The 27970-nt window shown below is 48.9% G+C and overlaps 4 protein-coding genes across 12 annotated transcripts; 2 read left to right on the forward strand and 2 right to left on the reverse strand.

Annotated features, from left to right (window-relative positions):
- Positions 1-1922: 1922 nt before the first annotated feature.
- Positions 1923-7205, reverse strand: MTFMT (mitochondrial methionyl-tRNA formyltransferase). The gene is made up of 9 exons (XM_074549157.1): positions 7043-7205; positions 6400-6612; positions 5857-5979; positions 4937-5039; positions 4317-4392; positions 3677-3768; positions 3067-3148; positions 2675-2757; positions 1923-2366 (listed from the first exon to the last, which is right to left on the reverse strand). The coding sequence occupies exons 1-9, from the start codon at positions 7165-7167 to the stop codon at positions 2166-2168; spliced, it is 1098 nt and encodes a 365-aa protein (XP_074405258.1). The 5' UTR covers positions 7168-7205; the 3' UTR covers positions 1923-2165.
- Positions 7206-8376: 1171 nt separating this feature from the next.
- Positions 8377-18712, forward strand: SLC51B (SLC51 subunit beta). Of its 5 annotated transcripts, none has more exons than XR_012582079.1 (6): positions 8377-8391; positions 11861-12055; positions 15410-15509; positions 16190-16330; positions 16746-16836; positions 17573-18712. XR_012582079.1 is itself a non-coding variant. In XM_074549163.1 (6 exons), the coding sequence occupies exons 3-6, from the start codon at positions 15470-15472 to the stop codon at positions 17784-17786; spliced, it is 486 nt and encodes a 161-aa protein (XP_074405264.1). In that variant the 5' UTR covers positions 11917-12055; positions 14566-14657; positions 15410-15469; the 3' UTR covers positions 17787-18712. The 5 variants fall into 5 exon arrangements, 2 of the variants coding, with proteins under 2 accessions (XP_074405264.1, XP_074405263.1); XR_012582077.1 differs by lacking the exon at positions 8377-8391 and adding an exon at positions 11295-11309; XR_012582078.1 differs by lacking the exon at positions 8377-8391 and adding an exon at positions 11530-11544.
- Positions 18713-18850: 138 nt separating this feature from the next.
- RASL12 (RAS like family 12) lies at positions 18851-27961 on the reverse strand. 5 transcript variants are annotated; one of them, XM_005483481.4, is made up of 6 exons: positions 27832-27961; positions 21869-21985; positions 21734-21790; positions 20599-20672; positions 20325-20515; positions 18851-19567 (listed from the first exon to the last, which is right to left on the reverse strand). In XM_005483481.4, exons 2-6 carry the CDS (start codon positions 21975-21977, stop codon positions 19183-19185), a joined length of 816 nt encoding a protein of 271 aa, XP_005483538.1. In that variant the 5' UTR covers positions 21978-21985; positions 27832-27961; the 3' UTR covers positions 18851-19182. The 5 variants fall into 5 exon arrangements, with proteins under 5 accessions (XP_005483538.1, XP_026647075.1, XP_005483537.1 ...); XM_026791274.2 differs by lacking the exon at positions 27832-27961 and adding an exon at positions 23823-24021; XM_005483480.4 differs by lacking the exon at positions 27832-27961 and adding an exon at positions 22829-23816.
- KBTBD13 (kelch repeat and BTB domain containing 13) lies at positions 24337-26283 on the forward strand. Its single transcript, XM_005483483.4, has one exon. The coding sequence runs from the start codon at positions 24479-24481 to the stop codon at positions 25859-25861; it is 1383 nt and encodes a 460-aa protein (XP_005483540.1). The 5' UTR covers positions 24337-24478; the 3' UTR covers positions 25862-26283.
- Positions 27962-27970: the final 9 nt, after the last annotated feature.

The raw sequence follows: 27970 nt of genomic DNA on the forward strand, positions 1-27970 counted from the left end.
AAATAGCATGCCAAAGACTTTCACCATAAAAAAATAAATTAATCTTACCTTCTTTTGCTCCATAAAATGACTTGGGTAAAGTTGTACATATTCAGAGCTAGGACATTAACTATTAAACAACTCAGAATGACCTTATCTTTTATAACCTCTCACACAGAAAGCAAAAGAAGCCTTATAGCAAACTCTGCACAGATCAAAAGATTAAATTACAAGTACATGGGATCCTGGCTGAAATATGGTTTAGACATTATTCACTATTAAACAACTAACTGAAGGCATTCTGTACCAGATTTTCACCATCTTCTGTCCAGCTGTCCTTGGTTTTCACCCAAAAGGGATGCAGCGAGCTCCATCTACAGGGATTCTGGGCACATGCCACCTCAAACTTCCCAGAACACAAACTCTTCCTGTTGCTTTATGCTTTAGTGAGAGCCAGATTATTGTCTGCCACCAATAGGTCTCACACCGGGCGTGACCTAAAACTGAGGATGAGAGATGCACAAAGGAGTTAAAAGAATTTTCCTCCTGTCACTGCCAGGAAGCAGCTACTGATTTAACACTTTGGTTATCTAAAAGACTTTAACCTGGACTATTCTGCCTGAACTTTCGTCACTGTGTTCTTTCTGTGGGAGTCATGCCTGGCTGTTCATTTTGCTCAGGTTATAATGAACAAGAACTAATTTTCCAGTGCCTTAGGACCTGGAACATCTGAAAATTTGGATCCTGAAATACTGCAACTGTTGAGCCCCAGCTAACTAACACTTAAGTCCGAAACTCTTAATCATTAGTGCTTAAAATTATCTCTAAATTGTGGTGGTGGGGTTTTGCCATACACTGAGGTAGCAAGCCCCAGAAAACTCTCCAAACCACCCACTATCCCCACAAACCCACGGAAAACTCACTGACCCACCCACCCTTCTATTGGCATAATGCAATTACTAACATTTCCAGACTGATCTGAACGGAATAAAAACAAAGTTAACTCCACAACTTGCACTTGCAAAAGGTAGCAGGGAGCAAAACACAAAAACACATAATTTTCTTGGAAGCAAACTTGCCAGATTTAGAATTTTTGCAGCACAAACTGCAGAGTCTGCGGTCAGGAACAACAGGAATTCTCTACAGGAGCCTGACTTCCACCTTGCTGTTGTTTCCAGTTTTTGACTCTGATTCATAAGCTTGGATTTCTTGGAGGACCATGTGTTTTGGAAAACCTGTCAGAGGCAATTAATTGATGATCTAATGGCAGTAGAAGAAAAATACTGCAGCAGCTGCTTTAACAGATGCTTCTTCAGAAACATTTTAATCCTTGTGATATGACATTTTTCTAGAATTTTTGCTTTTACTTCAGTAGAATTGAGAAAAAGCAGGAAAAAGTTAGCAAATATTAGAACAGCTCCTAAGATACAGCCAGTCTTTGCTCTGCTGTTATGCTCAGTGCTATATTACCTCTCCTAAGACAAGAAAGTGTAAGAATCACAAGTTTTGGGGTTCTTGACATGAAATATTCCTTGTATATGCCATTAAGGAAAGACATATTGAGGAAAATCTTGGATTAGATTAACTCCTCATCAGGTAAAAACCTCTCCCACCAGAAAGTGAAATAGCAGAACATAACTTTTCTGGATAGAGGGCACAAAAATATTAAATGAGATGTATCTGAGGACATGAAAACAGAAAGGGGAGGGAAGAAAATTGTGATGGACAGGGAAAGATTCTCTTATGTTCCCAGCTAAGTTATTCACCTCAATGCAGGGATACAAAGTGAATTTTAGGATCCACAAGAATATCAAACTACAGTCTAAGTCCCAGTGAGTATTAAAAAAGCTCACTGGATTTTAGTATTTCCAGATTAAAGTAATTGTCCAAAACTTACACCTGAAGAAAATTATACCAAAGTCCTCAAAAAAACCCCCTGAAAATATTGTATAAAAATAAATTTATTTCTCAACAGTGGAAACAGGGATTTATTCAGTATCTACAGCACTCATGGAGATTCTCTTCCTTAATGGGGAAAGAGAAGAAGTATCTTCAGGAACCACCATGAAAACATGTAGATGACAATAAGATCAAACACTATGGGAAGAAATCCCCTTATTAAGTTGACTGTTATAGCTGGGCTTTGAAATATTTTATATTAACTTACAGACATTAAAGAAATACATTTATTGCTTTATATCCTGTGCCAATATTCCCCTCTCTTTCAGAGTCTTTTTTGCCATGCTAAGTTTGAGTGTTTGAAATCTGCATTCCTGATGAACTGTTCTTGGATTCTGCTGGAACCAAGAGTGCATATATCCATTGTAGAAGTCAACTGCTGTAAGCTTCTTCTTTAAAATAACTGTTTTGATTCCAACCCAGCCTTCCTAAAAACAAAAACAAACAAAAAAAGCAGTAAGCTTCTTGTTTAAAGCTATCTTTAGCTCCCATAGGCTGGCTTACAAAATACATTTTATTCAATGTTAACAGGCTAACAAGTCCAATTCTTGCTTGCAAATGTGCAAAGCCTGTTAATGGAAATTAAAAGTTTAAGGTGTCAAATAAAACATCTGGTGCTGATCTAAACTAGAACAGAGACTAACAATGGATAATTAAGACAAAAGTTATGCACCACACAAATACCAAAAACCTCATCTTTAGGGCAGTGAATATAAAACAAATGGGGAAAGCCTACCTTGCAGCGAGCTATCAATGATTGGGACATTTTATGGAACAACACTGAACCAGGAACAACTTCACAGTCATTTTGTATTTGATCTAAAAGCAAAGAAAGATCATCCTGCATTTTTATGCCAAAAAGTACAGAAAATATTTGAACCACTTCTGTTCCTTTGAAGCTTGATAACCATCTTGAGTCACTATTTTGCTGAAAAATATTTTATTGTATTCTGTGTTTTATTATAACCAAATGAACAGAAACGATCAGAACAGTCATTCTCTGGCACTACTCCACATCTGATCCATGAACACTCACTAAGGCCTGATCAGTCACACACCTTGGCCCACATGGCACTCAGATTCTTAAAGAAAATGGTTGAAAAATTTTAACAATTTAAGAGTAAATACCAGAAAAACCAGGGATATTATCCACTTCCACAAAATCCAGGAGTTTAATGGTAGTACCCTTCCAGAGCGTCTGCAATGGAAACTGGAAACAGAAACAGATGACACATTCAGAGTTTTCACATTTCCAGGCTATTTTTTCCTCAGGCAAAATACCTGTGATAATAACATTAAGGGAAAATGTAGCTGTATGTCTAGATAGGAGATTTTCCTTATCAGACTCAGTTTTCCTTTCCCTTCCTCAACTCAAACCATTAGCCTATGTAGAAATGAGTTAAGCAATGAGCTACAACAGCTCTTCACTGTGGCTGTTTGCTGGTTACTGCCATGCAGAGCTCTCACTGCAGCATTCCAAACCTCCTCAAATACATCAGGGAAAATCTCAGAGCTAAGGAAACAATGTAAAATTTTTGAGCTGATTTCACACTTGGGATCGAGCCCATGAAAATTCTCCTGCGCATTAATTTCACTTCTAATGACAAACTACCAGGACTTTCAAAAACAAGCTAAAATAACTAAAATTGAGTGACTAAAATAGTGATTAGTTAAAATATCTACATCAAACTCAGCCATGCTATAGGACAGAAAAGGGTTGCAAAAAATCCAGTCTCACCATACTCCCTATTGCACGATGCAGATGAATTATCTGTGCAGCTGTTTGCTCTTCCCATTTTATACAACTCTTCGCTATAGAGATTTTAGGAGCTGCAGGGAAAAGAGAAATTAGAAGACTTCTTAATTTGCTTTGCATCTTTTAGCAAACAGCTGTACTACTTTATCCTATTTTAAACCTCAGTTTTTCCTGACCAATAGTGGGTCTACCATCCAGCCAAGGTAGCTCAGGCAAAAATCGGAGAAAATATTTTGTAAACACCTCAATTTGGATTATTTGTTATTCTCAGTTGTTCTCTTTATTTACCCATTGCAGTGCAAACTTATATCATGCTTATAAGTACAGTTCTAACCCTTCTGTCTGCATTACAACAATGAGGAATAACAAACTCAGATCTTGTGACATCAATAGTGATTTTGATATTGTACAGGTAACTGGAAAAAAAAAATTAATGCAGTAAGTCTGAAGAATTCTGAAGCATTTTTCTCCTGTATAACATTCTTAAACCACAGAAGGCAGTGAAGAGTGCATACTGAGAAATGAACCTAAAAAACTACAATGCAGCATGGCAGAAAACTTCAATTTTCCTGCTGATCAAGGAAAAAATGAACAAGTTACATTAAAAACAATGTGTACCTACCAAATGTTACTCCTTCTTTTGGCTGCTCTTTTTTGTTTTTTAAACTTTCAGGCAAGTTCTTCAAAACTGCTAACAGCTGCAAAATTAAATTTTGTACAGAGTATTAGTCAAGCTAAGATTAATCAATAATAAACAAAGTAAAATTTTTCAAGAGTGAAACTGTCCTGTGAGCTTTTAGAAAATTGGCTCAGTATATTCAGAAAATGTAAAGACATGTATATTCAGAGACAGTAAAGACATCCTTCCCACTGAATCACAATGAAAAAACGCAATTATTTTTTTATGGATGATCTCTTCTCTGATATTAATTCCAGAAGAGAACAAAAGCTGATTATTCAAATAAAAAAGCAGATATAAATTTAAAGAACCTGCACTGTTTCCACAGAGAGCATTTGGGTTCTTCACTGAATAGAGACACAACAGCACACAGAGGACTGACACTGACACCTGACCACAGAGCACTGAGCTCTCCTCTCAGCAAAGTGCTCACAAACACCAAGTTTCACATCATCCTCCTCCTAAACTTGAAGCCAGCTCAGAACAAGATTAGTAAGAATTCTGTTTGCACATATTAAAAGCAAAAGTACCAGTCAGATGTGACACAGCTGGCAGGACTTTACCATGTTTGCCCCCATCTTTGCCAAGATCCCTTCCAGCTCCTGTGCCGTGCAGCGGGGAGGAACAGCGACCTCTTCTTGCTTAATAATTGGACCTACATCAAACCTGCAAGGCAGAAAACACACAACCTTACTGGGGAAGCTGAAGCTTAATTAGCAGTTCAAAACTCTGCATTCAATACATTAGCTCAGTTACTAATTATCCTTTTTTATCCCCTCTAAAACTATTTTTCAGATGTCATTTCACATTATCAAATGTTTGGTTCACAAGACAACACAAGGAAGAGAATACCAATCTTGGCAGCAAGATTCTCCTCAGCAAGCTGAGACTGATATGAATACACAATTTACAGTTCAGAACATGAGATCTAAGAAGAAACAGCCTGAAATATTTAAGATGAAATTTGCTTCACACTTTCCTGAGATCTATTATTAGACAATAATATCAGAAAGAAAAGGTAACTACATAATGTATTTTAAAAGGCTCAAGCCTTTTAAGCTCGAGCTTGGGCTGAAACTAAAATATATAATCTTCCTCATGCCTAGACAGGCAATTTCTTGTCTTCTGTCCACTTACAGGATGTTACAGGGGACTCTGAAGTCTGAAAACCAGATATTTTCTGTCCTGTCATACCAAGCCTATTGATAAAGCTGTGTGATTGCTCTCTGTCTGTTTCCTGTGATAATGCTAAGAATTAGAGAACAGTCCTGAAGTGCAATTTGCACACTTATTAAAATACTGTAATTGTGGTAAATGTCATACAGTTAGATGAACATCTTTAAGTGTTTAAAACCTTAATTACATACATTAAAAAAAACTGTGGTTATGTAGAATGAGTTAAATGTTGACTTCAGTAGTGATTATTTAAAGCCCTGACAGGCAACAGCAACAGTGAGTTGTCTGCAAAGGACACGAAACCCACCTTTTTGGTCTTATTTCCATAATTGTCACCCCAGTCACCTTATCACCGTGAAGCACTGTGTGGACTATGGGTGCAGGACCACGCCATCGTGGGAGACAGCTGGGATGGACATTCAGCACCCCACTGGAATGAAATATTCACAGGTTAGAACAAGAATGGTACCTGAAACATCATAATGGTACCTGAAACATACGTAAATGGAGTGCAACGTATATTACAGTGAACTACTATCCGCTCATATGTTCTCATGTGTTACTGGCTTAAATACGCACCTGAAGGAAAATTCACACTATATCAACAGTTTATCAGCGAACACAGAAAGAGATGTGAGGAATAAAGGCAAATGTTCTGCTGAATATTTGCATAAATTTACACCCATGTGTCAAAGAACACTGAATTTCACCATGACAGCAATAAGGCTCAGACTAAGCATATGAACCCAGGGAAGCAGACCTCACCTACTGCAAGTCACAGATGCTGCCTCAAAAGGAGAGTGCAGCTTTGCTAACAAAGCAGTGACAGATGTCCTGTCCACACACTTACTATGGGAACTGCAGAATGAGCTCCTCGCTTAGAAGACGTCCAAAAGATGCCACCACACCCACATCAAACTGCCCCGCGGGTCCCGTGTGCGGCCACTCGTGCACAGGCAGCTGGAGCTCCCTGGCACAGCGCCTGACGGGCAGGTCCCGGGCCAGGCGGGAGGGCAGGGTCACCACCTCCAGCCGGGACACGAGCGAGTCCTCGCTGGGCTCCCTGGGGTGGACAAGGTGTTGAAGGCGTCGCGCAGGCAGACTGAGGCGAGGGCTGGGTCACGTCCCCCCCTCGCTGTGCCCCTGTGCCAATTCCCTCACTCCATGATTCCGGTCCCTGTCCCACGCTCAGGTTCTTTCCCCCTCTCATATCTGCCATCCTCCCTGCCCAACCCACGGTCCCGCCCGCGCGACTCCACCTCATCCCTCAATAACCTCTGAGCCTCATCACCAGCCGTCATCTCCCATCCCTCGGTGCCCACCCCTCTCTCACCCTCCCCAGCCCCTGGCGTGTCCCCTCAGGCTCCGCGCCCCTCAGGGTCCATCTCCCCCCTTATGCTCCTCCTTCACGTCCCCGTCTCCCGTGTCCCCTCTGCCCCTCTCTCCCGGCCCTGTCTCCCCTCAGAGCCCTCTCCCCCGTGCCCGGGCGGTACCCGGCGGCCCGCAGGGCTCGCAGGGTGGTCACGGCGAAGCGATCGGTGCCGAAGAACAGGACCCGCCATGGCGGCCCCGCCGCCCTCACGCCCTCGCGGCAGGCGCGCAGCAGCCGGGCCCGCATCGCGGGGCTCCCGCCGCGCGCGCCGATGACGCAGCGGGACCCGCCCCGGGGCCGGGCCGCCCTCAGCGCTGAGGCGGCGGCGCCATAGTCATAAAATCACAGATTTATCGGGGAACCCGAGTTGGAAGGGACCCAAAGGGATCATCGAATCCAACCTATAGCCCTGAGCAAGACACCCCAATAATCCCATCCGGTGCCTCAGAGCGTTGTCCGAACGCTTCTTGAGCTCTGGCAGCCTTGGGGTCATGACCATTCCTTGGGGAGCCCCTTCCAGTGCCCGACCAACCTCTGAAAACCTTTTCCTGACATTCAGCCTAAATCTCCCCGACTCACCTTTATGTCGTTCCCTCGGGTCCTGTCGCTGGTCACGAGAGTGAAGAGAGCAGTGTCTGCCCCTCGGGGTGATGTTGCAGACCACAATGAGGTCTCTCAGTCTCTTCCAGGCTGGACAAAACAAGTGCCCTCATCCACTCCTCATACAGCTTCCCTTCCACACCCTTCCCCATCCTCCTGGCCTCCTTTCGGCGCTCTCTAAGAGCAAAGTGCCTCCACATTAGCCTGGAGAAGACTGACAGGGGATCTCGTTAATGCATAAAAATATCCTAGGGTGCTAAGATGCTAGTGCAAGGGTCTTTTGGGTGGTGCTCAGCAGCAGGATGAGGAGCAATAAATTATACTGTCCATTAATTAAAACATGAGAAGTTCCATCTCAACATGAGGAAGATCTTTATGTTGAGGGTGGCAGAGCACAGAGACAGCTGCCCAGGGAGAGTGTGGAGTTCCAAACCCTGGACACGTCCTGCTGTGTCCATGCTCCGCATGACCCTCCCTCGGAAGGAGGTTGGACTGGGTGATCTCCAGAGGTCCCTTCCAACCCTAGCAATTCCCTGATCTTGGTGTGGGGTGGTGGAAGCCATCAGGGCTGCCCTGACAGCTCCAGCTGCAGTGTCAATGATCCTGAGTGGTGTCACCCGTGCCCCCTTAACCCTGACCAGGAATTGTCCATGCTGCCTCAGTGCAAAGATAATGCAGAAAAACGTCAGGGACTGGAAGGGGTGTTGACCCCAAAGCCACTGATCTGGCTCTGACAGCATTTAAAAAACAGAGTTCCATTTCTGACTCCACGGACAGCTTCATTTTAACAGTGACAGTAACTCAGAGAATGTTTTCTTGTAAACTATGGGGTCAGAATCACCACTTAAAAGAACCGTCTCCTCCCATAACGTAAGTATGAAAATATTTTATCATTCTGATAAGTACATTCTTTCCCCCCATGGGAAGATGGATTATTTGTGTAGCTTTTAATGTAAATCACATACACAAATTCCCTGCTCATCTAAATCACAGTCTGTCCTACAATCTTTCACACTAGGAATTTCTGCAGCATGGAGTGTGAGAATCTGTAAATGTCCTATATGCCTGTGGAAATATGTAAATTATTTGGAAAATTGATGGCAGAATTTTATGTCGGATACATGAGGGAAGGATCCATTTAAAAAGTGAAATTTTGTACTGCACTAAGCAGTGCTGTATGTGTTCCTTCCCTTTTTCATGTCTGTTTGCCCATCATTAGGGTTTTCTTCTTTCAGACATTGAAGATGCCATTGTCTCCTGTGGTAATAAGGAGAAAATAATGAAAAATTGCTGTTACAAGTTTAAAAAAAAGTCAGGCCATCCTAACTGGGGTGCTTACATTCCTGTACCCTGAGAAAAGGAGAATATGCTACCAAATACTGAGGTAATTTCCTAATCAGTATGGAAAAATCAAATGCTCAAAAAACCTTACAATTCTCTGTTAACTGGGAAGTTCCATGAAAATACTTGGTTTAGTCAAAGGCAGTACACGTCAACTCTGGTCACCTCATCTTAGTGCATAAATGAAAGGTTATAGTTAAAATAAAATATAAACAAGAGGCCAGCAAGGATGAAGGAATGGCTTGTGCTTGAGAAGAGATTAAAGCTCCCAGCTTGGTTCATGTTGGAAAGTGGCTTGGAAAGAAGGGAAGGTGAACAGTCTGACTTATCACAAACAGGGAACAATTCGTCATTGCACAATAACTAAGTGATTACAGACACTCATGGCTGTCAGGCCCCAAACATGAGGAGTGCTGTTCAGCACAGAGTGTAATTTCAGGCCTTATCTCAGATGGTGAAAAATTTGACCTTGTGATATCTCAGATGCTGAAAAATACTCATGGTTTCCAGAGGCAGCGAGGGAGATTGCTGGAAGCAAGGCTGGAAGGAGATGTCCTGTGTGGTGACCACAAATACCAGTTCTCTGAGGTCCTGGGTGAAGCCCTGGATTTGTCACCAGCACTTCAGAAAGGCCAGGGATGTACGTGTATGTTTGGATTGCCCAGAAGTTGTGAGTTTGAACCCAGAATCCAGCTGCTGCTCAGTGTTAATTTCCAGGTATCAGATCCAGGCACTGAACATGTCATTGACAGTGTGTGTAGAGTTTCACCTGCTGTTCCTCCAGGACTTAAGCCCAGAGATGGATTCTCACTTCTGGCTGTAGTTAACGCTCCTGGAAATGCTGTAACTCCATGCTGAGCTTTTGCCAGACATATGCACAAAGTGATTAAAGTTTCATTTGCAGTGAGTTTTTGAAGTGGACTTAAATTCTTTCCAGTACACTTGCTCCCACGTAATTCATCCTTGGCTCTGCTGTGACAGCACATTTCAAACACATCATGGCTGTTATTCATTATTATGCCTTCGACGCAATGTTCGTGAATTTTAACTGAAGATTTATTTTGATATAAATTTTTTCAGAATGACAGCAACTATCTGATTGTTTCACAAAAAAAAAAAAAATCTGGCATTCCTGCTGTATTTGAACTCTGCTTTTGTACATGGAAAGAAAAAAAATCTCCAACCCTGAATGTTTAGTTATTCTGTAACCAGGCATTTCAGGTCAAAGACACTGAAGAGATCAAAAAAGATAAGCAAAATTAAAACACCAAGGTCAGACAAATTCTTCCCAAGAGTAGTGAAGACAAATCTGAGGAGGAAACAGAACACAAATCAGATAAATCAGATCTTATCTCCACTTTGCTTCCTGGCCAAAGATGCTGAAAGTGTCTCCAAGAAGTAAAAAGATATCTCACATTGACCAGTGCCAGTGTTGTCAGGAGAGACACAGAATCAAGCACGCCCTTGCTGGAGAGGAGCACTCCTGAGCATGTTTGTGGTTCTCTGGAAAAGGAGAGGATTACTGGGCACAAGAGCCAACTCTAACCAGTGGGGAACTGGTTTCATTTCCATGTACATCATGCTGAGTCCTAAACATATCTCAGCCACCTACCTGCATCCTGACCCTAGATATATACATCAAGCCATGTAGAAAATTGGGATGAAAAGGAACCTTCTGGGGTTTTGCAGTCACCATCCTTATGTTAGTCACCTCTTCACCATGGCCAGTGTCTCTATCCCTCTACTCAGAGATTATTCTACAGAGACCAAGTGTCTTCTTTGAACTTTCCCAATGCCAGAAGTTTGATTGTGAGACCACTTATGTCCTATTCCTGTGCACCCTGGCAACAAAAAGCTCCAAAGATGCTAGAAGAGTGTTCCCCACACTGGTGGCACTTCTAAAAAGCTCCAGCTGGAATTGAGAAGGAAAGACAGCACGATTTACCATGTGGTAGGATGTCCTGCCTGGACATGCTTCCAACAGCAGGGAGCAGCTCTTGCTTCCTGGGGGATGCATTTCTGAGCTCCCATCTGATTGCTGCCAGGCTGGGGCTGAGCAGTGAAACATCTCTGTTTGGGGAGCACATGTTCTGCTGGGTGTATTTCACAGGGGCTGCCCAGGGAAACTCTGGATGTGAGATGGGATTCAAAGGATTAATCACAATTAACAATTAACATTGAACAAAGCTTCAGTGCCAGAGATCATAAAATCATAGAATGGCCTGGGTTGGAAGGGACCATAAAGATCATCTCATTCCAATACCCTTGCTGTGGGCAGGGACAACTACCACCAGACCAGATGGCTCCAAGCCCTGTCACACATGGCCTTGAGCACTTTATTTCAAGCTGAAAATCACCAAGAACAGGACAAACACGTGGATAGTACACCTGCCATCTGCAGTTCAGCTGGAGCTAACCAGAGCTAGCTGTGTGTCCCAAGCCCATTGGTGAGATGCATCTCTCTTGCTTTGCAGTGTGCAGCTCCATCCATGAATCAGGTCCCCATTTCAGGGGGGAGGAATCCTCCTTTCCCAACCTGGCTGTCACAAAAAGCAGCACATCAGTCTGCAGAGCCTCTTAGCAGACTATTGACTTAGCCAGGCATTACCTGTACCTGTAAAAGTGGGATGGCAAAATCTCTGACTGCTGCTTCAAGCTTTGCATGCCATGTTTTTTCCTCTGGTAAGATGCTCTGACAGCCTTAGAATGGCCATTCACTGGAAAAAAAAAAAAAAAAGAAAAAAAAGGATAATATCTGCTTTATCAGGACATGCTTCCTGTATGCAAAGAGGACTGAGCCAAGCAGAGTGAACATTATCATTTATTTTCACTGAAGAGTAACTTATTACTGAGTGTCATTCTACTCAGCGTGCTCTTCTAATACTGATTATGCCAATAACCTGAGCAAACAAACTGGAAGTTGCTACAGCTCATGCTTTGGCAAAAGGTCATTCACCTTGTGCTGTAAATGGTCCCACTAAAGAGGTGTGTTTTTCAGGGGCTGGAGTGTACCTCAGCTGCTGAACTGGCCTTCACACATGACTCAGGAGCAGAGTGAATCACAGCTGGTAGCATACCCAGAGCAGCAGCACAGGGAGCCTTGTATTACCACGGTGCTGGAGGAGATGTCTTCGGATGACAGGGCTTAAAGAAGAAATGTAGCTTCCTCCCTGCTGGGAACTCCACGTTTCTGGTGAGTTAGCAGAGATTAACGGGCATTCCTGCTGCACTGGCTGCTGGGTTAATTTATAGCTATCTGTAAAAAAAGGATTATTTATTTATTCCAGTTAGAAAGCTTGAATCCTTGGAAATATTAAGTGAAGGCAGACTTTTTAAGGAGAGACTGTCTGAATGGCGAGTAAGAAGCAGGCTGAGGTAACTCCTGATTATTAAAGCAGTCAAATAAAAATAACTTAGATCTATATAATATAACTTAGATTTTTTTTCTTTAGCTTTTTACTTTACAGAGGTTAAAAAATAGCACAGACTGCCTTCTTGCCTTAATATTTTAAATATTAAATAATTCCTTGTTTTCCTTAATGGAGCTCAGACCTTAATGTGCCTTTATAAACCCTACCATCCATTTGTATGTCTGTGGTGTGACATTGTATACATATCCTCTATGAATCCCAAAGACAGGACATCCCCCTTTAACACTGTGTTTGAAATAACTGACCCATCTTAACACAATCTGCTAAGATAGGACAACCACCAGAGAGAGAGTCTGGATGACAAGAAGAGACTAATTTAAAAAGACTGAGATGTTCTAAATGCATTGTCCCATACTGTGTAGTGAGCTTTGAATACGGAGCCCAGAGGGACATTATTGTCTCAACAGAAGCTGTACTTGATGGTCTTTCCAAAAGATTTCCCCCCATCTTTTACTTAAACCAGTATAATATGTGTCTAAAGACTTCTCATTTGCAGAATGAGGGCAAAATGTGTTTTGGTGAGCAGCCATGAATATCAGAGCTGACAAAAACCAAGCACAGGGAGGATTCACAGCACCACGTGCTGTGCCCTGGCTGGGAAGAAGCCACGTGCAGCTGTGAGGGTGTGTGTTCCTGTGTTCCCACATGGCACAGCCCCCTTGCTGGATTCTGCCAGCCTTCAGAGCACCAATCCCTCAGCTCTGCCTTCTGCATGTGACATGTCTCAGATCTTCAAGGGCTTCCATTAGGAGAAATGGTTTTACCATTTAAGTGCTGGGATCAATGCATAGAGCAAAAAGCAGTCCCTTGACATTTTCCTGTAATATCTTGAGTTTTCATTGAATGCCAGCAAAGTCTACAGATCCACAGGAGGATTTGAAATAGCATTGTTGTGTGACTCTTTGTTCCTGAAATACATAATACTGTACAGATTTTGCAGCTTTTGATGTTAAAATCCCATTTGTAAGAAAGAAATTACAAAGACATTCAGGAGTCAATATAAACTCAACGCAGCTAAAATGTTTCTTGAGAGGCACTGGCCTCTTTGTTCTTTCTGCCTCCTCCCATAGGAGCATAAAATGGATGAGCTCTCTCTCATTTGAGCTTCCCCTGTTGTGAAGTGGGGGAAGCAACCTCAGAAGGGTCTTGGGTGCCTTCAGAGGGACAGGAGAACAAAGAGCACACTTGGAGTTGCAGAGGCCTGGATCTAAGGGCTCGTCTCTGTCCATCAGCCACCAGAGTCACTGCTGGATGTGCAGCAGGGAGCAATGGAAGAGCATCCCCCATCTGTCCCAGCTGGTCTCGTGGAGCAGCTCGCCCATGGTGGGGTGTGGGCAGCAGGGCAGAGCAGCTGTGCGGGGCAGGCTGCAGGAGATGCCTTGAACAATCTCTTCCAGGCTGCAAGATCCAAGCTCCTCAGAGCATGTCCAGTCCAGCTGTGGGAGTCACTGTTTTCTTACTGGGGAAACTGGTGGTTTAGGCTCACTCTCTACTGGAGTAGACACACTGACCTGAGAACACTTCGTTTTGTAGCTTTGGTGAATGAAACTAATTTTGTTAATGTGATTTAGATGTAAAAGATCTCTAAAATAACAGAAGTTTCCCTTAAGGACATTTTACTTAAATGTCCTATTAATGCACAATAAGGGTCCATTCTGCTGCTGTGTTTTACCCACAAAGTTCTGGCCTCCCATATCTGAGGAGATTTGGCTGCTGGTCACTACTTGATGAAGTAGCAAAGTACTTCCAGCAGCTTTCCAGCATCCCTGCTGTGCACAGACACCAGGAGGTAGCCCACAGCTTATGAAACACCTTAGGGGAAAATCAGCAACATGCTTGTCAAATATCCCTCTTTGAGCAAGTGATTACTCAGAAGCCTTGCACAGCAAGATTTAACACATTCAAGTGCCACTTCTTATTAGGGTGTAGCTGACTTGTAACTTATTTTCATTGGCACCAAGGCCTTATTTCCTCCTTTGTGAGGGGTGATCCATGTGAATAAGCTAAAGGTTACCTGGACGGAAGGGTAATTGGCACACCTAACTGCAGGGAGCAGCTTTACCCATATTTTCTGAAATACAAAGTGGACCACATACTTGAGAGTCCCCTCCTCTAAGAATTGCTAGCAGGTGGTTTTCTGGCAGCAGGGAGTAAGCCTGCATGCCTGGTTAGCTATAAAATGTGAACTTTGAATTGTGAAGACATTGAGAATGGGGGGGAAAATAGTAGCAATCATTAGGTCTATAACCGACGGGACAAATGTTTCCCTGAGGAGTCAGCAGCAGCGTTGTTGACACGCCTGGCACAGTGGAACATGCTTGGGAAGCAAGTTTCAGACAGCACCAGGCCACATAGCAAAGGCAGGTAAAAGCTGGGAGTATCAGGCTGTCATAAAAGTCTTCATATAATAATTAATGGCCTGTGGGGCCAGAATGTCTGAGGGATGCAGGTGTGTTGTGGTGTGGCTGACCTGCCAGTGGGTGATGGCCAGTGAGCCATGGGCTGGGGACAGCCACCTCAACGTGTCACCAGCTCACAGTGGGCAGCCAGGAGCCCCTGCTCAGGGCAGGGCCCTTAGAAGGACGCTGAAGAACTAATTTGAAGGAGCAGCCATAAAAGTTGGATTGATGCCACTAATAAATGAGGGACTAAAGGTCAAGGAGGACTTTCTGTTTCCTTGAGGGATGGGAGACACCGTAGCCTCAATGGCAAGCCAGCCTTGCCTCCTCTTGAAGCTCAGCCTCCACTTCCTCATCTCCACACCCATATTCTGCCGTCCATGGGTTGGCAATAGGTAGTCACATGCAAAGTATATGTTCTCTAGGGATTATGGCAGGGGAGCAAGCAGGGAAGCTTTGTTAGCTGGGGAGGGGCTGGCTCACAGCAGCTCAGCTCACATCTCTACAGGTTCACCTCGGGCAGCAGATGCAGTGCCAGACCCCTCTGCTGTCACCTTGGTGGCCCAGGGGTTTCTGCACCCTGTCCTGGCAGGTCAGACTCACGTTCTCAGGAGGAAACAGATGCTGGGATACATGAGATCCCCTCTCTGAATAGAGCTGGAGCAGGGAGGGGAAGCAGGTTCTCTGTCAACTCCTTAGTCTCTCTGTCTTTTGCAGGCATCTCCACACTGAAGAAATACTGTGAAGGTGTGATCCATCCCATCTGCATACACAAATATGAAGTTCTTCTGGATAATCCCATTTTTCCTGCTGCAAGGTAGAGTCTTGGCTTAAAGGATAATGGTGTGGGTAAAGTAGGTGCATGTGCACATGTGCAAAGACCTTAACTTCCTGGAAATACAGTTTCTTTCTTTCTTTCGATGGGGCTATTTTCCTCAGTGTACACCAGCAGCAGCCTGACTGAGCCAAGGAAAAAGTCACACCCCTGTTCCAGAACTGGGTGTCATTCCCATCTGCATTCTGTGTGCATGTTCTGTTCTTGGAGTTGGCCACACTTATATGTGGGTTTCTCTGCAGAAAGAAGCTTTTCTGATAAAAATTACTAGAGTCAAGCTGTGTATACAAGCCAGCCTGATAAATAAGAATTTCTTGCTGGAGAACTGCAGTCCAGAGTCAGATTTCCAGGACTGGTCTGGGCAAGGCAACTCTTTGGTGAATTGTGGCACACGGAGCTGCCTCTCCTTGGTGGGAGATGGGGGATGTGGAAAGGCCCTATCAGCATTCTGAAGTCTTTGCAGCCCTGCTGCCTCACCTAATGGGGTCTGCAGCCAGAAACACTCTCCACTTCTCAGTGCATGAGTTCAGGCTGTGCACTAAGGGCTGCGTTCTGCCTGCTTGGAGAGACATGCTGGGGAACCCTGGGAGTGAAGGGCAAGGTCACCTCGAGTCTGAAGGGCTGCAGTGAGTGACTGTTGCATCTTTGTCTTTCCACCACAGCTGAGGCAGAGCACAAGTACCTCCCAACCACCCTGGCCAGCACACACATGGATGAGCACACAGCAGGCAACATTACCCTTCCACTGGGCTTGGAACTGGAAGAGCTGGAGGAGCTGCTCTGGTTCTTCCGCAGAGAAGACCGTAAGTCCCATTGGTGTTCCTGGGCTGAGACACAGTCCTTGGCTGTCAGCTTTCTTGCCTAACAGAGATGCCACTACCCTGAGGAGGTGATTTACCCCAGACACACAAACCCTCAGTCTTGCCTCTGGAGTAAGCAGGCCATAGGTGAAGATAGGCAGGAGGCTGTGCTGAGATTGTGTCTCTGGGGTTCAGCCTCTTTCCAGGCAGAGCCTGCCAAAAGAGCAAAGGTCTCCTGTGATTTTGGCAGGGTGGAGGAAGCAGATTGACATAGCAGCAGGTCAGCGTCATGAGGATCAACTTCAAAGCCACAAAAATCAAGGACAGAGCATCTTGGATGTCCTCAGAAAACCCCTGCCAGGCTCTATGGGTCACATTGTGCTGTGCCTGCTAACAGTGCCTCTCTGCTTTCCCTCAGCCTCAACATGGAATTACTCTGTTCTTGCGCTGTCCCTCGCGACCATGATTTTGGGTCTCGTTCTTCTGACCATTAACATTGTGCGGAACAGGTGAGACGGGAAAATTTGAGAATCTTTTGGTGTGTGGTGGTGCCCTGAAAGCCTCCGAGGCAAACAGCCACAGGGGTTTGGCAGGGCAGGACAAGCCCTGAGTGATGGGGAGAAGAGCAAACTCCCTTTGAACCATTTTTTGTTATAAAACCTTGCCTGATGCCTGCTCATTGTGTCACTTGGGACAAGCCCCTTGTCTGAGCCCTGGATGGAATAGAGGTCTGCACAGCTCTGCCCAGCCCCACAGGGCAGCTGGGAGGGAAAGGATGGTAACTGGTGTGAGGTGCTCTCCCCTAAGTACAGGGGCTCTGGAGCAGGACTCCCAGCCTTTCCCCATGCACATCCCCACAGAGTTCCCCGGTGCCTGCACAACCCCGCAGCTGAGGAGCAAGTCACTGTTTGCTAGGGCATGAAAACGTAGCACTGAGTCAGACGAGAGAAGCGCTAACGCTGCGAGCCTGCCTCGCTCTCCCTCTAGTGACGGCTGGCTGCGTGCTGCTCCTGGCGTCAGGAGCTGGGCGCTCTCCCAGTGTGAATCGCACAGCCGTGTGTGCTCAAACACTTCAGAGCACTTACCGGGCACAGCTCACCTGGCGGCGTTTGCCCACACGCAGCTGGCGTGTTCCAGGAACACGGTGTAAATTGGTGGCTGTGACCCTCACCGGGGTTGGTGCCCCCAGATGTGGGCTGGGCTTGCTGCTTCACTTCGTGTGTCCTTGTTGTGCCTTCCCTGCAGGAAAAGGAAAATCCTCGTGAACGGAGAAACAGCACAGCCCACACAGGAGGCTGACCTCGATGCCAAGCAAGCCCTGATGCCTGTGCAGGAATACAACCTGGCCGAGCCACTAAAGCAGCAGCCAGGGCCCCAGAGACCAGGGGACGTGGTGGTCCAGTGGAAAGATGGGACTGTCACATCCCTGTACACAGAGACGTCTGAGCAGGCCATATAGTGGCAGCTGGAGTCAGCCCATTTAGGCCTTAAGAAAGGTATCAGAATGTCTCAATTCACAGGGGTGCCAGTTTAAAAATGCAGTTTAGCCTGGAGAAAGAAAAGTGTGAAACAAGAAAGCAGCAGAGTTGCACCTGCAGGAGGGGCCCTGGGCTCATCTCCTGCCTGGCTGGTGTTCCCCCACTGCTCTGGCTGCTTCCAGCCTTCCCTTCAGTGCCAGCTTCCTCTCCTCCCTCAGGTGCTGCAAACAGGTTTCACCTGAGCCAGGGAAGTAAGTGGGAAGCTTGGCCTGCAGTCAGCCAGGAAAAGCAGCTTCACTTCCCATCAGGAAAACAGCAACACTGAAGCTGAGACATTTTTATTCTTTTCAGAATCCTCTTTATTAAAATACTTTCCAAAGTGGTTGATCAAAATGCCATATTGAATCTGTCAGTAAGGTCATATATATATATATATATTTATATGGCTATATGTACAAATATACACATGAATATTTTACTCTGCAAAGTAACTGCAACTCCAGGGAGAAGCAGAACATTTAATCTGATAGAGCACCTGAAACCAAACATCCAGCCCTTGACCCTGGCTCAGGCACAGGCAGAGCCTGGTCTGCTCCAGGATTCCCTTTGTGTCCTTCACTGGGCATGTGTAGAAACCATGAAATAATTTAGGACATTATTGGAAAAACATCAGTCTTCTAAACACAGACTTTGCAGACCATGTCCTTGTCAGCAAAGCATCTCTTTGCAAGGCCTTTGGAAAGGGATGCTATAGTGTAAAAAGCTGAGCAAAAAAGCAGCAATTATGGTGTGACTTAGCTTGATGTGTGGATATGGGTTACAGGCCACCTGAGGCCTTTAAGCAGCTGAAACATTATCTGCACCTTTTTTATCTGGATTTAATAAAAATAAAATTTCCTCCTACTTATTGCTTAGTCGGGGACCTGTGGGATGAACGAGATGGGTGCCTCCATGCTGGATTAATGATTAGTTCCTCATTCCTGGGCTCTTGTAGTTGTGGGCCAGGTGCCCAAGCTGGCTGGTGGCCGTGGAGTTGTCCCTTCCCCTCCCAGTGGTATCCAACAGCTCTGGCTCCTCTGGAAGCTGCTGCGTCCTCGCAGAAAACTGGGCTGGCCGCAGTGGCAGTGGCAGGACAGGGTGCACACACCGGGCAGGGGCAGGCACAGCGATGCCACAGCCCATGTCAGACCCTTAGCACTTTGCCTGCTCGCCAAGTTGCCACTGCTGGCTTTGCCCTGGCACGGAGACCAGGGCTGCCGTGTGCCAGCGGCTGCTGCAGTGCCCGTGAGTCCATCATGGAAGGTCCCAGCTCCCGTGGAGCTGGGGGGATGGATGAGGGTCTCTCTCCTCCCTCTCTGCCGCCAACAGGGATGTGTCCTAAAATATCTTGAAGCCTTTCAGCAAGGTGAGCGTGGGAGCCTTCCTTTTGCTCTGAGCCCGCGAGGACTTGACGGTGACCAGCTTGGCCTGGGCCACCGAGGGCATCTCCTTGTAGTTGACGGGGGCGAGGGTGTTGAAGGTGCAGGTGGCCAAGCTGTGGTGGGTGGGCAGGGCCACGGGCGTGGCCACGGGCGGGCAGGGCCGCTCCTCGGAGATGAAGAGCGGCCGCACGGGGAGGCTCCACTCCGCCTGGCGCCGCACCTCCCGCACGGCCTCGTGGAACACGTGCTGCACCCGAGCGAAGTCCTGGCATGCCGACACCTCATGGAAGAGGCACCCGAACCTGCTGGCGAGGGACATCCCTTCTGCTGAGAGCACCTGCCTGGCGAGAGCAGAGGGGATGGGTGCAGGATCCCTTGGGGCACGGCAGCCACCCAAAAAAGGTGCAGGTAACAGATCATGCATCCCACACCTCCTTCCCAGAGAGCACCAAGGTAGCACCTGCCCATCTCTGCCCTGGGACATGAATCCAAAAGAGTTCTGCTTTTCCCAAAATCCCAGAGTAATGGTCTCTTTGTGTCCCTGGGGAATCACACAGCTTCTCCTGGTAGGGATGTGTTCCAGCAATCCAGGGGTGGGTGTGATGACAGTGCACTGGGAAGCAGGGAGGAGGAGATGGGGCAGGTCCTTGCTGTGGGGAGGGGGATACCTCCATCCTGGGAGCATGAGGGCTCCAGCAGTGCATGTGACTCAGGGGCCTGTGGGACCACAGAGCAGCACAAAAGGCCAGAAAAACATATTGGGCACATCCAGTCCTGGCAGTGGGGCTGGAACTACAGGGCTCCAGGGAAAGGAAGGGCATGTCCAGAGGGGCTTCTCTGGCTCAAGCCCTGCCAGGGATGGTGACGCTGCCTCGCCACTCAGCCAAAAAACATCCTACTGAAAATACCAACGGGCTCAAAATAAACACATCAGCCCTGGGGCAGGAAATTCAGGGATGTGGGAGGCTGTTCACATACTAATGGGGGTGGAAATACCCGTGAAGAAATCAGATTTGGATTGTGCATCCCAGCAGCAGGGATGGGGATGTGTGAGCTCTCTCCCGCGGGGAGCAGGCAGCCTTACCGCGTGCCCGGTACCTGTACTGCTCCATGTCCAGCTTGTTTCCCAGCAGGAGCACGGGGCAGCGGCGCTGGCAGCCCCGCGCGTGCAGGGCGAGCACCTCGAGGTAGCGCTGGCAGCCCTCGAAGCTCTTCCTGCTGTCGATGCTGTAGACAACCAGGAAGGCGCTGGCCCAGCACAGGTAGCGCTCGCAGTTCCCGGGGCCATCCTGGCGTGGGAGGAGTGGCTGAGCCCCAGTCCAGTCGTGGTCCAGCCATGGTCCAGCTGGTCAGCACACCCCCAGTGCCTTACCTGGTCAGCAGTGTCCATCACCTTCAAGAGCACAGGCTGCTGGTCCACCAGCTCCTCTGAGGAGTAGGTGTCCTCTGCAAGAAGAAGGGTGGTTGTAAGGATGGGCTGGCACATCCTGTCTTCTTCAAAGCCAAGCAAAGCCCAGGATGCTTGGGATACCATGGAAAAATTTCAGCCCTGATGAGAAGCATCCTCCACCAAGTCCTCCCACCTTACTCCTTCCTGAGACAACATTATTTTGGGGGACTGGTTGCTGGGCAAGCCTGGCTAGGAGCAGTTATTTCTCCCTGTGCTGCAAACATGGGCTCCCACAGGAGGAGGAGGGAGGGGAAGGAGCTTGGCACAACAATCGCTGCACCCAGGGCTCAGCCCTTATCTAAAAGCCATGGCCTGATGAGATAAAGCGAGCTGGGGCCTTGACATGGGACTGTTTCCCAATAAATCAAGCGAGAGGAGCAGTCCTTTCTTTTGGAAGGAGGGCAGGCAGGGAGAGCCGTTGAGCCATTCCCTCAGGAGAAAGATGCTTTCTTTGGGCCAGCTTTTAACCGATGCGTTTCGGAAAGGTTTTGACGTGGGAAGATAAAACCACATTCCCAAAAATATCTGAGGAAGAAAGGATTTATCCTTCTTTCTAAGAGTCACTGAATTATTAGCGACTGGAGTTGGTTCTTGGACAATGTCCATATCTCCTTAATGTCCCCGATAAATCACTTATGGTTCTTCCCCACAGCCTGGAGTCAGGCCTAGGAAAATAGTTATTAATTACTCAAATGAGTGGAAAAAAAAATACCCAGAACTGCTCACTGCAAAACTCAGTCCCAGGGTTGCCTGCTGTGCACCCGTCCTCATTTCCTCAGCCTTTTCCCTGCCCAACAGACATGAGATGCTCCTCAAAGAGCCTCAAGAATTCAGCTTTTGGTTTTTTGGGGGCAATGCGAGGAGCCAACATTCCCATGGGAAGTCCCCCCAGAGAGGGCACTGCTTTCACCTCTGTTTTCACAGATGGTTTTGGGTTAAATCCAGCCCTTGTTGTTTTTTGTATAATTTTGGGTGGGTTGTTTTCTTCTTTCCCCTTAAATTCATGGGAAACGTGGGAGATGGGAAGGATGCTCCATGGGATAAGAACGTGCCTTACCCAAGTTGGGATCATATTCACTGATGAACCTCTTGGTTAGAAACTTCACGGTCAGAGCTGCAGGAGGTGAAAGAGGCAGGTGAGGCAGGTGTCCCCTGGCGGCAGCTCCCCGATGCCCTGCCCTGCACGTCTCACCTGACTTGCCGGCCCCTCTGCACCCCAGGATGGCCACGTTGCACTCGGGGAGGGCGCTCTGGGGCGGCCGCTCGCTGCTGGCTCGGGGTTTGCCGAACATCGAGGACATCCTCGTTCCTGCGGGATAGAGCGGGGGGACATGGAGCACCCGCTGCCCCGTCGGATGGGCACCTTCTCACTGCCTGCCTCGTGGGTGCCCCAGCCTGGGGGAGAGAGGGGCTCAGCAGCACCAGGGTGGGAGATCCCCTCTCCTCCATCCGCATCCCGAGGCATCCTCATCCCACAGTGCCGGCCAGCACCCCACCGAAAGAGAAGGACCCCCCAGCCCTCTGCCCACCCCTCACATCCCAGAAAGAGAAGAGAAACGCAGCCTCCCACCTTAAGACCCAGGGCCGGAGGGGACGCGGGGCTCTCCGTGAGCGCGGGGCCGGGGCAGCAGCGGCCCCTGCACGGCCGGGGCTGCGATGAATGAGGCAGGCGGAGGCGAGCGCGGCTCCCGCTGCTCGGGCTCCAGCCAAACTCCTTGTAAGGAAAGCTGCCACGCCGCGGGGCCGGACACGCTGCCCCGGCCACCCGAGGACGGTCCCCGCGGCAGAGCACACGCGGCACCCCGAGCTGCCCCGGCTTCGGGCAGGGACCCCCGGTCCCAGACCTGCCGTGCCCCGGCTTGGCGGCCACCTGGCCGTGTCCCGGCACCTTCCTGAGCGCGCAGCTCCTCGCCGTGTCCCGGCAAACCCAAGCCTGGTCCCTCTGTCCCGGCTGAGCCCGGCGCACTCATCCCAGCTCCGGCAGGCAGGAGCAGACCCAGAGCTGCCTGTGCAGCCACTGCCCGGCTCCTTCGGACACAACCAAGCACTGACACCTTCTGCTGCCGGCAGAGGCTTTCCAGGGAGAGAAATTCCCTTCTGCCACCCAAAAGCCTCGGTGCCAAGAGGAAGAGGGAGCCCGGGGAGTACTCACCAGCGCCCGTACCAATCCATCAGCCGGCACCCAGCGGCTCTGAGCCTGAGTAGGTGGCGGGGGCTGAAGTCAGCGTTGTCATGGCGATCACAGCCATTTGGGATAGGGCTCGATGCCCGGGACCACAGGATGCGGCCCCAGGGCCGGCCCCGAGGGACTGCGGGGGGGCCGCAGCCGAGGCTGGGGGACCGCGGCTGCTCCGCGGCCATGCGGGGCTGCTGCGCCCTTGGGAATATTGCCCGTTAATACAGGCAGGGTATTTTTAAGCCCTCCCAAAATAGTCTGGGAGTGTGGAAGCCCCTGCAAGCCCCAGGGATGGGGAGGATGGGGATCACAGGGATAACTCCCCTGCGGGAAGCAGAGCCCCTCTGAGGACCCTTTACCCCAGACCCCCTTTGGTCACAGGTCTAGGGCACTTAAAAGCAATTGGAACTAAACATGGTATTTTAAGCTGGGTATCCATGAGGATCAATGGCAGTGGTGTAAGTGCAAAATTCTTCCATTCTTCCCTAAACTTGGATTTTTGGGGGAACCCGCTGTGGCCATGATCCTGAGGTAAGAGCTTTGCCATCATGCACTGCCTGGAAAGTTCCTAGCTGCTGGGATGAAGGGGTTAAGGAGGGAGCAGAAAATAGACCTTCAACAGGATGAGCTGCTCAAGTTAAATTATTCATCAAAACAAAACACCAGCTGCAAACTAATCACAGGTAGTGATGGGGAGATCCAGGAAGGAGCCCCCAAGTGAGCCCTGTTGTCAGCCTTCCTTGGCACCCCATGGCGGAGCTGAAATGGGATTTCTAGCCAGAAAAATCTGTGATTAGCACACTAACAAGTGATGTGCCACAAATAACACTTTCCCTCACTGTCAAGCTCTGTGTCAGTAAACAGGGGTTTATCTCTTCCCACAGCCAGGTATTATGGGGAGCTGGGCAAGCCCTGAGGCCGGAGGGGAGGTTTGTGGTGAGAAGAGGTTGCTGCACTTCCTTTTTCTCACCTTGAGATCCCCAGGTGAAGCACAGGCTGGTTTATGGCTCCTTGCAGCTGGGATGGGTGTTGCAGATGCTGCTGCTATAGAGAGGGTCACAAAAGAAGGTCTCTGTCTGCCCATGGTAACACTTGAGGAACAGCCAAGATCCCTTCCCATGGCTGAGCGGGGTGGCAATGAGATTTGCTGATGTTGTTTACCTCCATGAGCTGTAAACTTCACATTTTAAAGAGAAAAAAAAAAATAGTGTGGCCAGATGTTCTTCCCAGCCATGCAAGTGTGTTGCCCTCCCCAGGCTGGGGACTGTTCCGTAGGGCATCATAAGAAGGATGCTTGAGAGTGGAGAAAGCAAAACCTGGTTTCTCCTGAGTGGCTGGGCGTATTCCATGGGATATCCAGGCACCTCTGCTGTGCCCAGTGCTGGCTGGTGACACTGGAACCCTGCCTGAGCTTGGGGGGGCAGCTGAGCCTGGTGGATGCCTTTGAAGGGCCCTGGTCACGAGCTCAGCTATCTTTAGCCCAAGGTATTTATATTACAAGGCCACCGGGCAGCTCAGCAAAGGCATCAAAGGCTGGAGAAGGCCGAGGGGGCTGTGCAGGGGCACGGCACAGAGGGGCATCGGGTGCTCCCCCACCCCTGAGAGCTGCTGAGGTCCCAGGCGAGGATGACCCCGGAGGAGGAAGGTTCCCAGGCAGGGCCCCCGGAGCGGGTGCGTATCCGCGTGGAGGAGCAGTCATTCTCGGTGGAGAAGGCCTTGCTGGTGGAGAGCAGTGAGTACTTCCGTGCCCTCTTCCGCTCGGGCATGAGGGAGAGCACGCAGGAGGAGATTGGCCTGGGGGAGCTGAGTGCAGCCGGGTTCCTCGCCATGCTGCGGGTGCTGGCGGGCGAGAGGCCCATCCTTGGCAGCGAGGAGACCTTCCAGGCAGTGGAATGTGCTGCCTTCCTGCAGGTGAAGCCCTTGGCCAAGTACTTGATCCACTCCATCAACTCTGACAACTGCATCCTGCTGTACCAAGCCGCTGCCATATTCGGCCTCCTGGATCTCTTCCACTGTGCCGCACTCTACATCAGGGACAGCTACGCTGAGCTGGAGGAGTACCTGGACTGCCTCTCCGATGACCTGCTGGCCTATGTGGAAGCCCTCCTCCCCAGCACCTTTGTGGCAGTGGGAGCCCACACGCCCACCTTCGAGTTCTTGGAGGACCTCTCCAGGACCATCTGCTACCTGGACGAGGAGACCAACACATGGAGGACCCTCTCCTGCCTTCCGCTGAGCGCCAGCACATTCCTAGCCGGCATGGCAACCATGGATAACAAGATCTACATCGTGGGTGGCGTCTATGGGGCCAACAAGCAGGTGGTGGAGAGCAGCTTCTGCTACGATGCTGATGCCAACACCTGGAGCGAGTTCCCCAGCCCTCACCAGCTGCGCTACGATGTCAGGCTGGTGGGCCACGAGGGCTATCTCTACGCCATTGGTGGTGAGTACGAGAAGATCTCACTCAAGTCCGTGGAGAGGTACGACCTGGCCTCCAGCACCTGGACCTTCGTCTCTGACCTGCCACAACCGAGCACGGCAGCGCCCTGTGCCCAAGCCTTGGGGCAGATCTTTGTTTGCTTGTGGCAGCCACTGGACACCACTGTCATCTACGAGTACGAGACCCAGCAAGACGTGTGGCTTCCCGTCACCGAGCTCAAGCGGCACCAGAGCTACGGGCACTGCATGGTGGCCCATCGTGACAACCTCTACGTCATGCGCAACGGCCCCTACGACGACTTCTTGCGCTGTGTCATCGACTGCTTCAACCTGACGTCCCGGCAGTGGAGCGCCCTGCCCGGGCAGTTCATGAACAGCAAGGGAGCTCTCTTCACTGCCATTGTCAGGGGTGACACCATCTACACTGTCAACAAGATGCTGACTCTCCTCTACTCCGTGGAAGAGGAGACCTGGAAGCAGAAGAAGGAGCGGGCAGGTTTCCCACGCAGCGGTTCCCTGCAGACCTTCCTCCTGCGGCTGCCAAGACGTGACCACGACATCGCGACGTAGCTGCTCCCCTGTCCCACGTCAGGATGCTCTCCTTGCACGTGGCCTCAGCTCTGCACTCACTGCTCTCCTGGGCTCCTCTCCTCCTCCACAGAGCTGTGCTCAGGCCCAGGGATGCATCATGTTGGACCTTGGAGGTGACATTAAACCCTGCCAGAGGGAAAGGGCAGCTGCTGTCCCCTCTTCCTGCCCTGCACGGGCACAAAGCCCTGTCAGCCATGAGCTCATGAGCCAGCTGTGTGCAGGACATTGTGGCTTCTGCAGAGGACAGATTCCATAGAGATGCAAACATGGGATTTATTTATTCTGACTGCACTCTGAGGGTGTGCAGCATTCCACCTCCTCTCTGCCTTGATGGGAAATCATTCATTACATGCTGGAATTAAAAGGAAAGCTATAGAAAAGCTTCTCATTATTGTGTTTTTCATTTACTCTTGAGTTTGAGGTTTTTCCTCCCGTGCTTCTGAAGGAAAATACCTCCTAACAGGGATCTGTGTCAGGACTCTTTTTGCCCCTGAATGCTTTTTCAGCTGTGGCTCAGTTTCAGAGCCTTACGTGGGAGTGCAGTTCCCACAGAGCCCCACATTCCCCTGGGAATTCTCTGTGGCTGCAGCGGGGTCCTGGTGGGAGGAGGGGAGATCGGGAGTGAAGGAAAGCAGCTCCTGGGCATCAGGTGCTTCATGTGCCAAGGGTTTTCTGGGAACCATCAATCACCCCCCTCAGGCCCCAGCACAGACCCAACGGGGTGGCAAGTGCTGGCTCTCACCAGAGACTTGCTTGAGCCAAGTCAGGGTCTTTTGAGGACATGGCAAAGCTTGGAAGTACAGAGTGCCAAAAGGGAATGAGGGCTAGGGAACCATTACATGGCGATACCAGGCTTGCAGAGCTCCACAGCTTCCCATCAGATCCCACCACCAGGTGCTGAGGGCTCACAGCCCTCAACACCAGCTCTGGGGACAGCTGGTAGCACAGAGCTCCCCTTTGTGACCACGGACCAGGGCAGCAGCAAACCCAGACCCCAGCTCAGCTGGTTTCCCATCCATGGGGCAGGCTTTGGGCTGCCTGTGCTGTCCAGGCTGGGAGGGAACGGAAGGGATACCAGCTGGGATGCCTCAAATAACTCCACTGCTGATCCCGCCAAGTTCTCAGCATTTTCAAAACAGTTCCCGCATTTGAGAATAAACCACTCAACGCAACTGCAAACCAAAACAAACCAGAAAACCCCAGCCTGCACCCACAGCCGGATGGAAAACCACTGGATGTGCCTTGTCCCCATTTGCTCTCTGCCACTGGGCCAGGCCACCATCCCAATGTCACCCATGAGGGGACTGCTGCTGGTGGAGCTTCAGGCCTGGCAAGGGGACAAAGGACACCGACAGACCTGTCCCTGTCCCCTGCACTGTGGGTACTGGGAGCTGAGCAGCATTGCAGTCCCCAGGTGGAATGTTACAGCAACTTATCAAATAATTTTCCCCTTCCCAGACAAAGCCAATTAACATTTCACAGAATTCTGTGAATTAACATTTCACGTTGTCTTCTCCTGGGAGCAGCACATGGAAACATGTTGCTTTAAAACAATTTTAAGCTGAACAAACAGCTTAAACATCCATTAAAATGAAGTTAAAATAATTCTGTTACTAAAATATTTATGTTGGGCTCCTGTGGCCAACCTTAGACCACAGAACTTGGCAGGCTCACCCATTCCTTCCAGCTCTGTCACCAACAACCTCCTCCCCACTTCCACATGCTGCTCCACAGTTCAGGGGTTTACAAAGATATTTGTCAACAAATGCAAAAGGTTTTAAGATTTTAAGTGTAGCACTTGAGGGAAAGTGTGAGTCTTGGCAGGCAGTTGAGTATGGCATAAATGCTCCCAAGAGCTATTTGTTGCATCCATCAGTCCAGACTGTGATCCAGAAAGTAACACAAGATAATTTTAGGTGCAAAGGAAGGAAAAAAGATACATTTCTTACCTCTGCAAGAAACGATCCAAGATCCAGGACCAAGCAAACCACTAAGGAGGGCGAGAAGCTGCTCAGCCTTTGCACAGTGAGGTGGCACAATGCTGCCAGTGTGCTTTGCTCCACCAGCATTCAGCACCACTGGCACCAG

Source organism: Zonotrichia albicollis, chromosome 11 (genome assembly GCF_047830755.1).
Source record: "Zonotrichia albicollis isolate bZonAlb1 chromosome 11, bZonAlb1.hap1, whole genome shotgun sequence".
In the NCBI taxonomy this organism is placed as follows: Eukaryota; Metazoa; Chordata; class Aves; order Passeriformes; family Passerellidae; genus Zonotrichia; species Zonotrichia albicollis.

Bases quoted from the DNA above. Each gene is read 5' to 3' on its own strand.
- MTFMT (XM_074549157.1), bottom strand. From the start codon at position 7,167: ATGCGGGCCCGGCTGCTGCGCGCCTGCCGCGAGGGCGTGAGGGCGGCG. The intron at 5,040-5,856 runs GTGGGTTTCGTG...TCTGCCTTGCAG, and splicing joins ATGGAAATAAGACCAAAAAG to GTTTGATGTAGGTCCAATTA. The intron at 2,367-2,674 runs GTAGGCTTTCCC...TTTTGTTTTTAG, and splicing joins CATTGATAGCTCGCTGCAAG to GAAGGCTGGGTTGGAATCAA.
- RASL12 (XM_005483481.4), bottom strand. From the start codon at position 21,977: ATGTCCTCGATGTTCGGCAAACCCCGAGCCAGCAGCGAGCGGCCGCCC. The intron at 20,516-20,598 runs GTAAGGCACTGG...CTCCCACGCCAG, and splicing joins TGATGGACACTGCTGACCAG to GATGGCCCCGGGAACTGCGA. The intron at 19,568-20,324 runs GTACCGGGCACG...TGCTCTCGCCAG, and splicing joins CTGGACATGGAGCAGTACAG to GCAGGTGCTCTCAGCAGAAG.
- SLC51B (XM_074549163.1), top strand. From the start codon at position 15,470: ATGAAGTTCTTCTGGATAATCCCATTTTTCCTGCTGCAAG. The intron at 15,510-16,189 runs GTAGAGTCTTGG...TTTCCACCACAG, and splicing joins CCCATTTTTCCTGCTGCAAG to CTGAGGCAGAGCACAAGTAC. The intron at 16,837-17,572 runs GTGAGACGGGAA...CCTTCCCTGCAG, and splicing joins ATTAACATTGTGCGGAACAG to GAAAAGGAAAATCCTCGTGA.
- KBTBD13 (XM_005483483.4), top strand. From the start codon at position 24,479: ATGACCCCGGAGGAGGAAGGTTCCCAGGCAGGGCCCCCGGAGCGGGTG.